The sequence below is a fragment of the Rhinolophus ferrumequinum genome, chromosome 16 (genome assembly GCF_004115265.2).
Source record: "Rhinolophus ferrumequinum isolate MPI-CBG mRhiFer1 chromosome 16, mRhiFer1_v1.p, whole genome shotgun sequence".
NCBI lineage: Eukaryota > Metazoa > Chordata > Mammalia > Chiroptera > Rhinolophidae > Rhinolophus > Rhinolophus ferrumequinum.
The window spans coordinates 4679660-4694435 of NC_046299.1; the positions used below are offsets into that span (position 1 = coordinate 4679660).

The 14776-nt window shown below is 46.7% G+C and overlaps 1 protein-coding gene across 4 annotated transcripts in view; it reads left to right on the top strand.

The window, feature by feature from the left end:
• Positions 1-518: 518 nt before the first annotated feature.
• The window catches only part of C16H10orf90 (chromosome 16 C10orf90 homolog), a 193051-nt gene continuing 178793 nt past the window's right edge, over positions 519-14776 (top strand). Inside the window, exon 1 of one of the 4 annotated variants that reach the window (XM_033129827.1) lies at positions 519-1446. In XM_033129827.1, the coding sequence (XP_032985718.1) occupies positions 1207-1446 (240 nt within the window). In that variant the 5' untranslated portion in view covers positions 519-1206. The remainder of the gene's footprint in view (positions 1447-14776) is intronic. The other 3 variants (XM_033129825.1, XM_033129824.1, XM_033129826.1) reach the window with 3 other exon arrangements.

Sequence of the window (14776 nt, forward strand, 5' to 3'; positions counted from 1 at the left end):
CACCCCCATGGCTTTCAACGTGGGGAGGGAGAGTTATCGGGGGTGGGGAGCATCATTGCCTAAAGCCGGGAGGAAGCTGCCGGCAGAGTTTTGTGTGTGGACTCAGAACACAGCGCTGGTGCCTGTCACCTGCTCTCTCCTGGCTCAACCCTTCATCCAAGGTCTGGAATTTCCACATCTGAATTACTGGTCTAACAGACAAGGTACGAAAGCATGAAATAAAATGAGAAGGGGTAGATCATGCGTCTGCATTTCTAAATGACATTCAGAGCCCATCATTTTCAGCATCGTGTAGCTATGCAGTGGATACTATGTACGGAGAGAGACAGTGCCAGATGATTTGGCAGGAAACACGCACCCGTCCTTCAGAGACGAGGCCTTGTATAGATCACACGCTGAGCTTTTCCTACTATTTCGCTCCCCTGATCTTTCCAACAACCCTGTAAGTGGCAGGTATTATTATTCCAGATTTTCTCCTGGGGAAAGTGAGGTCAGGGTGGTGAGGGGACTTCTCACGGCTGAGTGCGGACAGGGCCCTGCCTGAGCCAGTGCTTTCCCCGCCGGGCGGCACCCGGGGCTCCCTGACAGCCCCGTCTCCAGTGCCCACTTGCAGCCATCGCTGCTTCTGTGCCAGAGTTCTCTTTTTCACTTGAATGTGTTTCTTATCTTCTCCGGGGCTGAGGTCACTCTTTGCGTCGTAGGAGTCTGCTCTTGTTCCTGGCAAGAAAAAGCCGGAATTGTGAGAAGCAGCCACTGTCACTCCGGGTTCCTCTGTACCGCGTCCTGTAAATAATTTATTTGGATGGTGAGGGCCTGAGACTGAAAGCATATGGAGCCTCACTGTCCATAACCGAGCGAAGTCTGTGTTCAGAGCTTGAATGCAGCGGACGAGAGAGATGTGTCTTTGAAATCAGAGAGGACTTGGAATGACCGGAGAACACAGGTGGAAGCGCCAGCGACGGATGGACAGCAGCAAGAAGGAGTCTTTTTATGGCCCATGAGGTCGTCCTCGAGAGGTCCACATACATTCCCCGCACGGGTCGCAGCTGGGGCATGGGGACCAGGAACTGTGGAGCTGAGAAGCTACGGGAGAGGTCGGAGCCGGGGCACTTCCCAAGTCCCTCCTGCTGCACTCAATACGGGGATTAAACAAAGAAAAGTGTGTCTGCCAGGCTGGCGAGCCCAAGTCACAAGATTGCGAGTATCATGCAGCACCCTGGAATTCCTACCCAAACTCATCAGAACGGGTACGCTGCCCGCCACGCGGAAACGGCCGTGTACCGGACTTTCCAGATAAAAACATTTAGTACAGGGTTGAAAAACCATGTGATGGTCATGGATTTCGTGAAGAGCCACTGGTTTCCGTCGCAGAGAAGAGCCAAAGTTTGTCTCATCCATATGTATCAAGGCCTGAAGACAGCTGAGCAGACAGCCAGCAGACATGAGGTACGGCGGGCGGAGCTGGGGCTGGGAGCAGTGGGGCGCACACCTAAGTCAGAGAAACGGAGGTGCTGCTCGTCAGACAGTTCAGATGGTCTGTCTGGACTAATAAATTAATCATCTGTTTTCGTTTCTCCCAAGGGATTTGGAAAAGGTTTTCTCATCCCTGAATGTATTTCAGTGTTTGAAATATGGGGCAGGGAGAAGCTTATCTGATGGATGTAATTTACACCTGACACATGTCTGCATTTGCAAACATTTATTAGTGCGCCAAAGAGTTGGATAATTTGTATCCACATGTAGTAACAGCAGTACATTTCTGTGAGTTAAACGTTCTTAGTGCTGTACATTTGCAATCATCTGTCGTTAAAAACAAATTCCAAATTTGCTTCCTGATGTGTTCATGCAGGAGAATAGCCATGACTTGCCTTGATCCAGTTAAAATAGAATGATTTAAATTAGGCCGGTAAGAATGGTCTCTTATTTTTTGAGGAGGAGCTCAGATTTTCAAGCAGAGACTGTTTTTTGTGGGGGGAAAAGGAGAACTGCGGGGATTTAGAATGGCAAAGTGAAATAAACCAATCACTCTGAAACGGTCGTCTTCTGCAACTAGTATAAGCCACAAGCAGTTATCTTTCCGAAAGTAAACAGGCATGAAATCCGATCAGCTCTTCATTGTACGTGGACTAAATTATGAATGACATTGTAACTGACTCCCACGTAGCTCACTTACCCACCTTTTTGGATAAATGCAACATGCAGATTGCTAATGTTTTATGAAAAGGTAACCTTCCTGAATATTGACGCTATCATTAGGAAAGCTTCCCGTGAATGCTGGCAACTACTCCCCATCTTTTGTTCCCCACACTGGCTTCCTTATTATTCCAGGGCAACGTGAGAACCTGTTCTGCAGGGTTCAAGGCAGGCTTCTTCCAGTTCCAGCCCTGGGATTGTGAATGTCCATGTTCACAACAGAGACGTAAAGGCCACAGAAATAATGGCATTAATTAAATTCAGTAATAGTTGTTCATTAGTTCATTGCCCAATCAACCAGAGCAAAGGTGTGCAATTAGAGTATAATTGAAAGAAACCAGAGATGTTATTATTCACAAGTAATTAATAGGATGGGGACAGAATGTCATCATCGCATAATTTTCATCGAGGTTATTTTTCAGTCCTCCAGAGAGAGAGAAACTTGTTGAATTACATCCTTTTGCTTTTCACAAAAGTGTTCATGGCTTCGTTTTAAACCTGAAGTAGCAAAGAGCAGCTCTTGCATCCCCATTTGTTTTTCATGCATTAAACTTCACACACTCCTAAGGCAATACTGAAGATAACGATGTGGAAAGGGACATCTTTGCAGGAGGCTGTAAAAGCCTCCCAGAATCCTGACAGACAGAGCTACACCCTTTTTGCAGCCCACCTCCACCCAAGGCATTACCAGTTACAGCCAACAGTCGAGGGGGTGTGCCTGCTTCTTGAATGTGACCTGGAGTCTAACATGAGTCCGAGACCCGTCCCACAGCAATCAGCCTGGTCAGCTGCCTGGTCCTCGCTGTGACCTGAGAAGTGGTCCAGGTAGGGCTTGCCTCTTCCGCTCAAGGGCAGGTCAAGTTGAAAAACCATCTGATAGAATCTGCGGTTCCTGTCCCTCTGAATTCTGAGCTCTCTTCTTTTAGTAGCAAACATTTCAGAATCTAAAATGTTCCTTATCCATCGAACTGTTCAGATTATTCCCATTAGGGCATGTCAGCACCATTTAGATTAGGAAACCCAAGAAAAAAGGCAACTTCCTCGCTCAATTTCCACGTTGAGTGGATGAGAGAGCCAAATTAACAGCCCTGGGGGCCTGTTAGACTTGGCCCACTGACCCCTTCTCTCTCTCAGGCTACAAGGCCATCGGTTAATCTGTGCAGACTTTGCCCGTAAAGTACTTGATGGGGTGAAAAATGAGCAAGGTCCCTGGAATGAATTCAGTGCACAAAGGTGCGTGATTAAAGATGCTGGCTGGTGCTTTAGTAAAAGTGAGCTGGGGAGATTTTGTTTCTGTGAAAACTCTATGGATTTCCAGTCCTTCCTATGAAGACCTGCAAGTCTGTTTGAGTGGAGTTCAAGGTCTTTTGACGGGCGTTTTTCTAACCCTGTGGCCTTTGTACTGAGCTGCGTTCACACCTGGAGATGCTGCCTCTTCTCTGAGGCAAGCAGTGACCCAGCCTAACTCTGGCCACACTCATCCCCTTCCGTAAACTGTCTTCTGATAGGAAGGACCAGCTCACCTGTGATGCCAAAAGGTCACTAGGTTTGGGAGCCGACGGTGGGGAGGGTGCTAGGATCTGGTCTCCATGTTTGCAAAGCCTTGATCCCTGCTGACTCCACAATGCCCCGAATTATTAAAAACAGTGTGTTGAGGGCCGTTCTCTCCCTGCATACAGATCTGATCAATTTCAGACATCACAATAGCCATAACTGGGCAGTGGGAGGGGCCCGTGCTTGAGTCCTGGCCGCCGTCCACACTGCAAGCATGCCCACGTTCTCACATTCCTGGGAGAGCACAGATGGTTTCACCAGCTTCAGCAGGGAAACTGCATGGAAATCAGGTGAGCTCGCCTCCCAGAGTTTGCATGTGAGTCGCCGTCTCTTAATTGATTGTTGAGACCTTTCTGATGACGGACGCTGGCGGGGGCACGCAAGCCGAGGTTTGCCCATCCGTCTTCCTATAGCTGACACTTTCTAATACATTTAATCATGAGATGAGCCAGGGAAAGCTTCTGTAGTTGGTAATTGCCATTTGGCTGCACCTCTTCAAGACTTCTCAGGCTTCTATCATTTTGATCTCCCCCCTTCCGACTCATTTTTCAAAATTTTTATTTAGCTAGTGATACCTAATTCTGGCCAAATATAAGAATCATGGTGAATTTTGATTTTAAAAAAAAATTATGATGTACAAAACTTTTCTCATATTTAATCTCTACATTTTGACGAGTTAGGACATAACATGCACCCATGATGATAACACCACAGTCTGGGTACTACACGTATCCATCACCTCTGAAAATGTCCTTGTGTTCTTTGGCGGGTTTCTTTCTTGTTTGTTGTTTGGTGGTAAGAACAGTTCATACGAGGTGTCTCCTCAGCATGGTTTAAAGGACACAATACCATAGTGTACAGCAGAAGTCTAGCACTTACTGTCTTGCATAACTGAAGTTTTATACCCACGAAGCCACATCTCCCCGTTTTCCCCTCCCTCAGCCCCTGGCAACCACTGTTCTATTTTCTGCTTCTATGAATTGAACTGGTTTAGATACCGCGTACCAGTGGGATCATGCAGAATTTGTCCTTCTGTGATCGGCTTATTTCACTCAGCATCATGTCCTCTACGTCATCCATGTTGTCACAACTGGTAGGCCTTCCTCCTTTTTAAGGCTCAATAATATTCCATTGTGTGTATAACATTTTCTTTGTCTGTTCATCTATCGATGGACATTTGGATCGCTTCTTTATGGTGAACTTTTAAAAATGACATAAGCCCGTAGCCCAGCCAAGGCCACTGTGACCCAGGGCAGGTGTTTGATTGTGTTGCATTCCTTGAAAGAGCCTTGAGCTTTTTTCTGGCATGAGGCCGTTACCTGAAAACAGTGTGATTCTTCTGAGGCTTCTCTGAAGCCTTTAGTCCAGGGCAGCGGTCCTCAGTCAGGGATGATTTTACCCCCGGGGATATCTGGTAATGTCTGGAGGCACTGTGGTGTGACAACTCGGAGAAGATGCTACTGAAACCTGTGGGGTAGAGGCCAGGGAAGCTGCACCATATCCTAAGTACCCAGGACAGCCCTCTGCCCCCCACAACAAAGCCTAGCCCAGCCTGAAATGGCCGGATGTGGAGGCTGACAAACACTGATCCACGGCTGTCCCCCCCACTGTTAGAGCACGAACCTGGGAGGCCCCTGCTTCCAGCAGAGACCTTTCCACCAGGGCCAGTGGGGATGTAACTGTTTCCATCTCTTGATGGGGTCCTGGAAGTGCCTTTCTGGTCTCCTAGCTTCAGGTTGTTTTTCCTCAAGCTCGTGTGAATCAGGATTCAGCCAAGACTTGACGAGCCCCTTGCAAGTTGCGAGAACTTTCTTTCCTTGCATTCTCTCTCCTTCAGTATTTGGCCACACACATTCTAGCTGGCTCAGCCGGTCTGCGTCTGACCTGTGCCGCTTAACTCAGTGAGACCCCGGGCTCTCCACTTTCTCCTTCCGGCTCTGCAGCCTGGAAACTGCCCCCAGGTGGGGACAACTGTAGGGCTCCCCTGTCTCATTTCCTCTCTCACCAGCCCCACAGCCCCACAAGGCTTACTGCCCAAGGTCTGGAAACCATTGCTGCGTAGCTTCTGTCTGGTTACTCCCACGTGGCCGGAAGTGGAAGTCTCCCCGTGAGGTTCGGATGTCCCACCAGGGGCGAGAAGTGCCACTCCGGGCTTTGATGAATGTTTTCCAGCGCTTGGGGTGAACCCTTAGGTCATATGAAATAAAAGCACTAAATTTTAAGTGGCTTGGGCTTCAAGATAACTTTATTCAGGGAATAAAGAAGGCACAGAGACCAAACAGGAGGTAGAACAAACATTCCCTTTCTCCTGGCAGTTATCAAAAGGCACAGTACAATGTACTCAGTCCCAAACCAAGCCAAAGAGATTGAGCCAGGTGACAGTCTCACTTTTCTTCCGGAAGTCTTGGCCTCCAGGCGATGTTTTGCCGGGAGAGGCTGGTGTTCTGGCAGCAGCGAGGGCTCTGGGACCTCCGGAGTGAGGAGGGTTGAGAAAAGGCCATTCTCCAAAGGCCAATACATATTTCCATTGGCTTAGCCACCAGCGGGCAGGTCAGGACCTCCCGCCTCCTCCCGTGCTCCTCTTAGGAGCCTCGGCCACTCGCCTCCGTCGACAATGGCTGGTAGCCTCCATCCACCCAGAGGAGAAGGGAAATCCAAGAGACCAAAGATGAAACAACCCTTGGGTCTCCGTGCTACCCAGGCGCCGTGTCCTTCCAGCCCTTCCCGGAACCTGCCAATGGGAGGCTGGCTGTCAGAGGGCAGGGTCTGCAGGGGTGCGAGAGTCGGAGGTGGGAAAGAATTCATTTTGTGGCATCGGGGTACACAGCTGGTGACCGAGGGCTCCCAGTGACCTGCACTATGTTGTATTATAAGTTGAGTGTGCTTCGATCGAGAACATTTGTAGCCAAGTCTCACGAGATCTAGCTGACATCTCACGAGATCGAGTCTGGCATGGTGGGGAAACTGTGTGCACATTTCAGCCAAACCAAGGGAGGGAGCCGGGAGATGCAGGGTGGTGTTGGGACTGAGTGAGGGCACTGGACGGGGTCTTCCTGGGGTCTTGCTAGCTGCTGACCTCGGCAAGTCTCTTGCCCTCTTGGTGTTTGTGAGAACCATGATATCTATCTTACAGGGTTGCTGGGAAGATTAGGGAGAGAATCTATATATAGGCTGCGCCACAGACGGGCATAGAGGCAGCATTCCATAAAAGTGAGTCGCCATTGGTGTTCAAATTCCAGTGTGCCTTTTTCTGCCATGCCCAACCCTGCCACAAAGCCATGGCCTGGACACGGCCCCGGGCCCTGGACAATTGTGACCAGTGCTTTAAGGATCCCACCTCCGTGCAAACGGTCCTGTTCAAATTGGAGTGAACACTCCCTCCGATCCTTCCCCACACTCAAGTGCTGAGTAACGGGGATTTGTGACCTTTTGTGCTCTTGTCTCAGGGTAATCTCCATTCCCCACGCAACTCAGGGAGTAGTTACCCAACTGGCCCTGAACTGAATGCACGGCTGTCATTCAGAGACCACCCTGTCCTGTTGTCAGTTGCAAATTCCATCGTTGACAAGACACTGTTGAGAATGCGAGTCCGTACACATCTGAATCCTGCCTGACAAAGACAAGACTAAGGCAAGAAATATTATGTGGCATTTTTCATGTAAGACGCACCCTCCCTCAGGAGACCTACAGGGATCTAAATGCCATCTTAGCACCTCAGAAAGGATGATGGCCCTCATGCGTTAGTGTCCTTCAGAATCCTCAGGAGAACTTTCTAAGCGCGCAGAGCCCCAGGCTCTGGGAAGGGTGGTGTCCAGAAATCTATGTTTTTAACATGAAAACTATGTAATTCTGATGCAGGTCTGACACCCTGATCTGGAAGTTCCAGATCAGTGTTTGCCAACCGCATAAACCCAGGAGAGAGTGACAGAGAGGCTTATGGGAGTTGCCTGTGTTGAGAAAGCTGGTGTGAAGGGGCATGGGTGTGGGGGAGGGGAGAGATGGCAGAGAGGGCCTGGTGAGGGCTGGCCCATTGTGTGCAAGGAGAGTGGGGGGCAGAGATGTCACAAAAGGGCCTGCTGTTGGCTGATCCCTGAATCGCCTCATTGATCCTCGCCACAGCTGTGGGAGGCACATGAGCCCTGTTTTTCCAAAGAAAAACTTCTGTGAGGCCCAGAGAGATGGGGCAGACTGCCCAGGGATGCAGTCAGGACTGGTAGAAGGAGGATTCTCCCTCAATTATGTTCCCCTCTGGGGGAGATGGCGGGAAAGCAGCATTTGTCCTGCTGCAATCGCGGGGACCCCGGAGTATTCAGAGTTGACCATACAGAATCAAGTGGTAAGAGACAGGTACAGAGCCCCTGACTCTCTCTCTCCTTCTGCTTTAGGCATCTTTCTGCCCAAGGCTCTTTCACTAATCACCTCCTACTGGTTCCTGGGTCCCCACTGTGTTCCCGTTACCCTCTGTTTCTGGTGACCCAGGTTCTCTTCCTTCTCTAGTGGAGCAAATGGATTAAAGAAGAAATGTTGGGCTGGCTTGTTTTAAAATATATACAGAGGTTACCAAAAAAATGTATACACATTTTAAGAAAGGAAAAAGCTGTATTAAAATTATGCTGATGGTAACCACTTTGAGCACCTCTTGTAATTGCAGAAGTCAAATGTGACTTGTATTCATCTTTTGTTATTGGTGTATATTGAGTATTACAATTTTAATACATTTTTTTCCTTTCTTAAAATGTGTATCCACTTTTTTTGGCACCCTCTGTATCTAGTAGGTCAAGGACCCCACCCCTGCTCATCATCGGGTGAGGGAGGTGTCATTCCGATGAGTGCCGAGTTGGGGTGTCTGCACGGAGCCCTAGACCCACAGAACTCAGCAAGAGTGCACAGAGAGGGAGACGTCTACGCATGTTCTTCATGAAAGATTGGGAGTTTTTCATGTCAGGCAGAGACAGTGAGAATATGGGGCAAAGAATGGGGACATCTCAGGCAGAAGGATTGGCAACTTCTGGATGGTGGCAGAGGAAGGGAGAACCTGAACAGCACCCAGTAGACTCTAGAATTGCAGCTAGAATTTGCAGGAAAGCGTTCCTGAGAGGAGGGAGCCAGGCAGAAAATGAGCTCCAGAAGGCTGGTTCAGATTCCATCGGCTCTGTGGAGAAAAACCAGTCTATGCCGTGAAACTCCCTGAGGCCAAAGAACTGGCAGACGAGGAAGAGTTACCGGGAAGCTACACGATGCACAGTCCTCAGAGCTCACCCAGGGCCAAGGACCATCCTAGTTCCCCACCATCCTGAACACAGAGACTTCATTGAATATAAGGTAGATTCAGTAGAGATTCTGGAATGCTCATGCCTTGGACGTATGCTGAACTATCTCTAGAGTAAAGGCTACTCTAGATTTATCCTATAACAATGTTAAAAACAATTCTTCAAAGAGTCACGTAGTCCCTCAAGTAGTTTAACTGCCTGCCAGAACAAAGTTCAACATTCTTTACAAGATTACAACAAAATCCAGCAAGCAATAATGTACAATTAAAAATGTCTGGCATCCGGAAAAAGCTTGCTAGACATTGAAAGAAGCAGGAAAGTATGACTCTTCACCAGGAAAAATTATGGTTAATAGAAGGAGATCTATAAATGACAGTGATGATGAAATTAGCAAGCAAAGACTTTTAAAAGAGCTATTATAAACATATGGTTTCCCTTTAAATTCAAGGATTTAAGGGACAATATCACCAGAATAGGGAGAGAAATAGTTGATATAAAAATGAAGCAAATTGAACTAGTAGAGAAGAAAATAAATGACACTATATGAAATGGAAATTTTCCTAGATGGGATTAACAGGAAATTGGATGCTACCGAAGAAAAGATCAGTAAGATTTCTAAATTGAAGATAGAGAGAGAGCAGAGCCTGAACGACCTATAGGACAACATCAACATCAAGAGGTCCTACACACATATAATTAGTGTCGCAGAAGGAGTGAGGAGGAGGTGAGGGCAGAAAAAAGATTTGAAGAAATAATGGCTAAAACATTTCTAAATGTAGTGTAATGTATGTCAAAGCGTTGCTTGTCAAGTATACGAGGTGTGATCACAAAATATGGTGAATGTTTAAATTTTAAAAAAATATTAGAGTAAAAGGGTCATTGCTATTAATCCCCCCTCAGAATACTCCCTCTCATTTTCAACACACTTATCCCATCGTTCTTGCCACTTTCTGAAGCCGTTCTGGAAGTCCTCCTTCATGAGTGTCTTTAGTTGCACTGTCATGGCTGCCTCGATGTCCTGACTCATTTTGACTTTGGGGAAAAGCCAGAAGTCACACAGTGCCACATCCAGTGAATAAGGTGGATGAGGACATACCCTAATGTTTCATTTGACAGAAATTTCCGAGTACCAAAAGTGATGTGTGACACAGAGCACGGTCATGATGGAGGATGAAACCGTTTACCCGTTTCTCAGGCTGTTTTCACGCCCATCATTTTCTTAAATGCTCTAATAAGTCCTTATAATATTCAGAGTTCACTGAAGTGTTACTGGATACAAACTCAGCTCACACAATTCCATCACTGTCAGAAAACACAATTAACATCACCTTGATGTTAGATCTTGATCGACACACTTTTTTCGCACAAGGAGAACTGGGTGATTTCCATTGAGAACTCTGAACGTTGGTCTCAGGATCATAACCACAGACCCAAGTTTCATCTCCCATGATGACATGTCTTTAAAAGCTGGAATCTGAAGCAGCACGATTGTGCAACTGCAACGAAATGGACAAACGCTGTTGCATTTGTTTGACAATCAAAATGCAACACTCACTCGCATCATATTCAAATCTGTTGTTGAAATGCTTTGAATGGAAGCATAGGAGATGTTCAGATCCTCAGAAATTCCCCTAGTAGTAAATCGCCCATTTGATCGAATCATTTCACTTACTCTTTCCACATTCTCTTGGGTTTTTGATGTTGCAGTACGTCCTGCTCTCTCCTCCTCCTCAATCGATTCACAATCATTACGGAATCACTCAAAGCACTTGTAAACCGTCTTTGTGGGCACTGGAGCATCACCACAAATGAGTTTTCACATGTTGTGTGTTTCGTTAGCACTCTTTGTAGTTTTTTGCAGGATTCTGCGGTCCAAGGAATATGTTGTTTCCTTGTGACCGCCCTGTGTAAATTAATTGAGGCAGCTGGCTTCTTTACTCATGACTGAGATAATATCAGTCTAGTGTAGGATCACACCTAGTGTAGATTTCAGCTCTGATTGGCTGTTATAAAAAGGCAAAACAATCCGGCAGACACTACCTGTAGTCTTCTTCTGTTGCTGTAAAACAAATTATCACATGCTTAGTGGTTTAAAACAATGCCTATTTATTATCTCAGTTTTGTAGGTCAGAATTCCTGATGTGAGTTAGCTAGCCCCTCTGCTTAGGGTCTCTCCAGGCTGAATCAAGGTTCCCAATGAGGCTGTGATCTCATCTGAGGCTCACAGGACTCTTCCAAGATCACGGGTTATTATTAAAAGTCATCTCCTGTGGTCATAGATGGAAGTCCCCATTTTCTCAGCACTCTCAGCTCCTAGAAGTTTTCCTTGGGTCCTTGTCATGTGGGTCCAGTCACAGGCCAGTCATAACATATTTGTTTGCTTTCTCAAGGCCAGCAAGACTATCTCTGCTGTTTGAATGCTCTGACACCCTTTAGACACACACCCGATTAGGGCAGGCCCACCAAGTATGACCTCCCTGTTGAATAACTCAACGCTAACTGATTAGCAACTTTAGTTACATCTGTAAAACTCTGGTGCCACACAACATAACGTAATTGTGGAAGTGCTAGCCCATCATCTTCACAGGTTCTGCTCACACTCAAAGAGAAAAATATCCAGGGCACATGTACCAATGGGTGGGAATCTTGGGGACCATCTGAGTATTCTGCCAATCACACTATATTGAAAGTTTTTGAATCTGTGCAGAAAAGAAAATAAAAGGAACTTAAGGCACATAAGTTAGAGCCTCTGTCTGGGAGCTCCATGAGGAAAGGTGCCCCTAACCTGCTTAAGCTCACCACTGTGCCCCCAGCACCAGGTCAGCCTTTAAGAAACGTTGTGGAGTATACGTATGTATGAATGAATGAATGAATGAATGAATGAATGAATGAATGCACATGAAGTGTGTTTTACATGAAAACCTGAGGCCAGAATGAGTGGTGGGTGATGACATCATACATAGAGATCTTCCTGATTCAGTACTTATGTTAGGGTCCCTGAGAGAGCCATTCATTTTTCGGTCATCTGCAGACAGACAGACAGACAGACAGGCAGGAATCAGCTCTGGTTCGTCCAAGTGAAGCTCCACAGTGGAGGTCACTCGCTTTGTCACCCCAGTCATTCATCAAATTCCAAATAGAGAAATTGTTCAACTTCCTTTCTGCGCGTCTAATGTGTATTGCTTCTCCAGCCAGAAAGGACTTGGAGACTAAGGATCTCTAAGGATGAGTATCTTGGAAAATATCCAGGATTTAGGAATAAGAATGTTTCAGAAAAACAAATAGGGCTGAAGACAAACGGGGGAATAATTTTTTTGAAGTAGACAACAAATTGCTCGTCATCTTGTATCAAAGGCAAGAAGCTAACTCCCAGCAAAGCAGCCTGCAGCCAGCCGCCAGTGGCTTGGCCCCTCAGGGGCGCAGGTGCCTCTGATCCAGCTACGCGTTCACAAAACTTGTTATTTTAGCTACAAATGTGCTCAAGTCCTCACTGATGGGTCCTGGACACTGCTGGCTTCTCAGGGCGGGGCTCTGGGTGAACTGCTTCTTGTTGCTCTGTACTTGCAGAGGAAGTCTGCTGAGTGATGAGGGCTGGGCCAGGTGTGCAACAGGACTGGGTCTCTGTTGATAGATATGCAGGGGAGCCCAGGAGTGAACGGGCGAGGCCGTGTGCTCCCATCTGCTCTGTTGCTGGGTTAATATCCAGGGAGGAAGCTCTTGTGGTCCTTGTGCATGTGTGCTGCTGTGCTGGCTGTCACACAGGGAACAAAAATCTAAGCCTCCAGGAAACCCTCCTACAGTGCATGGCCCCTTACTCAGGTTTCGCTGTAGCATTTGTGGTACAAAATGGACATGGGGTCCCATGTTTAAAAAAGCAGGAAAGATTGGTCATTTAAGATACTAAACTCTATAAATCTTTTATCCTTTCTTCCATTGTCTTTCTCTTGTTTTTACCATGGTGTTTTTAATTTGCTATTTCATGTTGGTCTAAGCAGAGAAAAGTCAAAATTTTCAATTGTCACCATGTATTTCACTGTCCACTGTTCACCTTTATATTGTGTAATGCCAGTTTTAATGCAAAGATAAAAGCATTTAACTCATATGTAGAATTGCAGAAATAATACAATTTTAACTTTTATCTCATGCATGCATGTATGTATTTCATTCTTACTATAACAATGGAAACAAACAACTCAGATTTTTATTTCATTCCTTGATATAATCACATTCTACCGACACCCCCTGGCTCGGTCTTACTGCTGAGGAAGGAAGAACAGAAAGGAAGAAGTGTGTGTTGCCCTATCTTTCCTTTTCGTTCTGTGACACATTTTCATCACACGCAATTGGCTCACACAGGGACATAACATGAGTAAGAAGGAATATGATAGGGTCGCCTGCTTACTCCTGGTTCACAGGAATCTGTTACTGTCTTTTCTGCATTTGACTGCTTTTCTGCATAAGTCTGCCTACAGTGGAAAGCATGGCCTCTGGGGCGGTCGGCACTCTGCTTAGGGGATCGGAGACGTAATTCGCTTTCCCCGTGTTCACTCTGAGTTCCGCTGAACTCCCAGACATCGTAGGTGGACCCTAATTCCGTGGTTGAGGAGCCCCCGAACACCTTCCGTGCATGGGCCAGCATGGACATCAGTACACACACAAATGCTGCGCGTGTCTTTCTGCTCACGTGCACACTCCACTGTCCCATGGGACTTCACTTACAAGACGCAAGTTCCAAGATAATGTTCTTTAAACATTCAAGATGGTGATGCCAAATGCACACAAGCCACAAAAGGAAAAATGGATAACTTGGACTTCATCCAAATGAAGACTTTGTGGTCATCAAAGAATGCTGTCAACAGAATGAAAAGGCAACTGACCTGCAACACGGACGGACCTTGAGGACACATGCTCCGTGAAATAAGCTAGTCCCAAAGGACATGTGTTATTTGACCCCGTTTTGATGAGCTACCTGGAATAGTTAAATTCCCAGACAGAAAGTAGGACGGTGACTGTCAGCGGCTGGGTGGAGGGGGAACAGGGAGTTAGTGTTTCATGGGGACAGAGTTTCAGTTTCGGGGGATGAACGAGTTCTGGAGATGAAGAGTGGGGACGGTCGCACACCAGTGTGAGTGCGCTGAATCTCACGGACTTGCTCCCTTAAAACAGCAAGTATTATGTTATGGATATTTTACCATGAGATGGCAACAGTAAACTATGAATGTGACCTTCTGACTACCTGTGCACCTGCCAGGTCTCATGTCTGTGCTGGTCCTGTACTCTGGTGTGTTTATAAAATGCCCGAGACAGTTCCCTTTCATTAGATGTTGAGCTTCTGAGATCAGAACCTGTGTCTTATTTCACTCACTAACTCTGTCTGTTGAATTGAAACTCGGAGCTAAATTGGAGCTGATACATTAAAACACAGCCTGGTCCAGGTATAATTCACATGCGTTAATATTCATACATTTGGTAAGTGTACAGTTCCTTTTGTTTTGACAAATGTGTATAGTTGTGTAACCAGCACCAAATCATGACATAGGGCATTTCCACCAGCCCAGAAATGTCTCCTGTGCCCTCTGTATCCAAGCCACCCCCACGCCCCAACCTAGCCCCTTGGCAACCACTCATCTGCTTCCTGTCTCTTAAATGCTGCCTGGGCCAGCATGTCCTATTACTGAAATCTCGCAGTGTGTCGTTTTTGTGTGACTTTGGTGAAGTTTTTGTTACAAACTTTGGTGTCTTAATTAAATTGATGATGT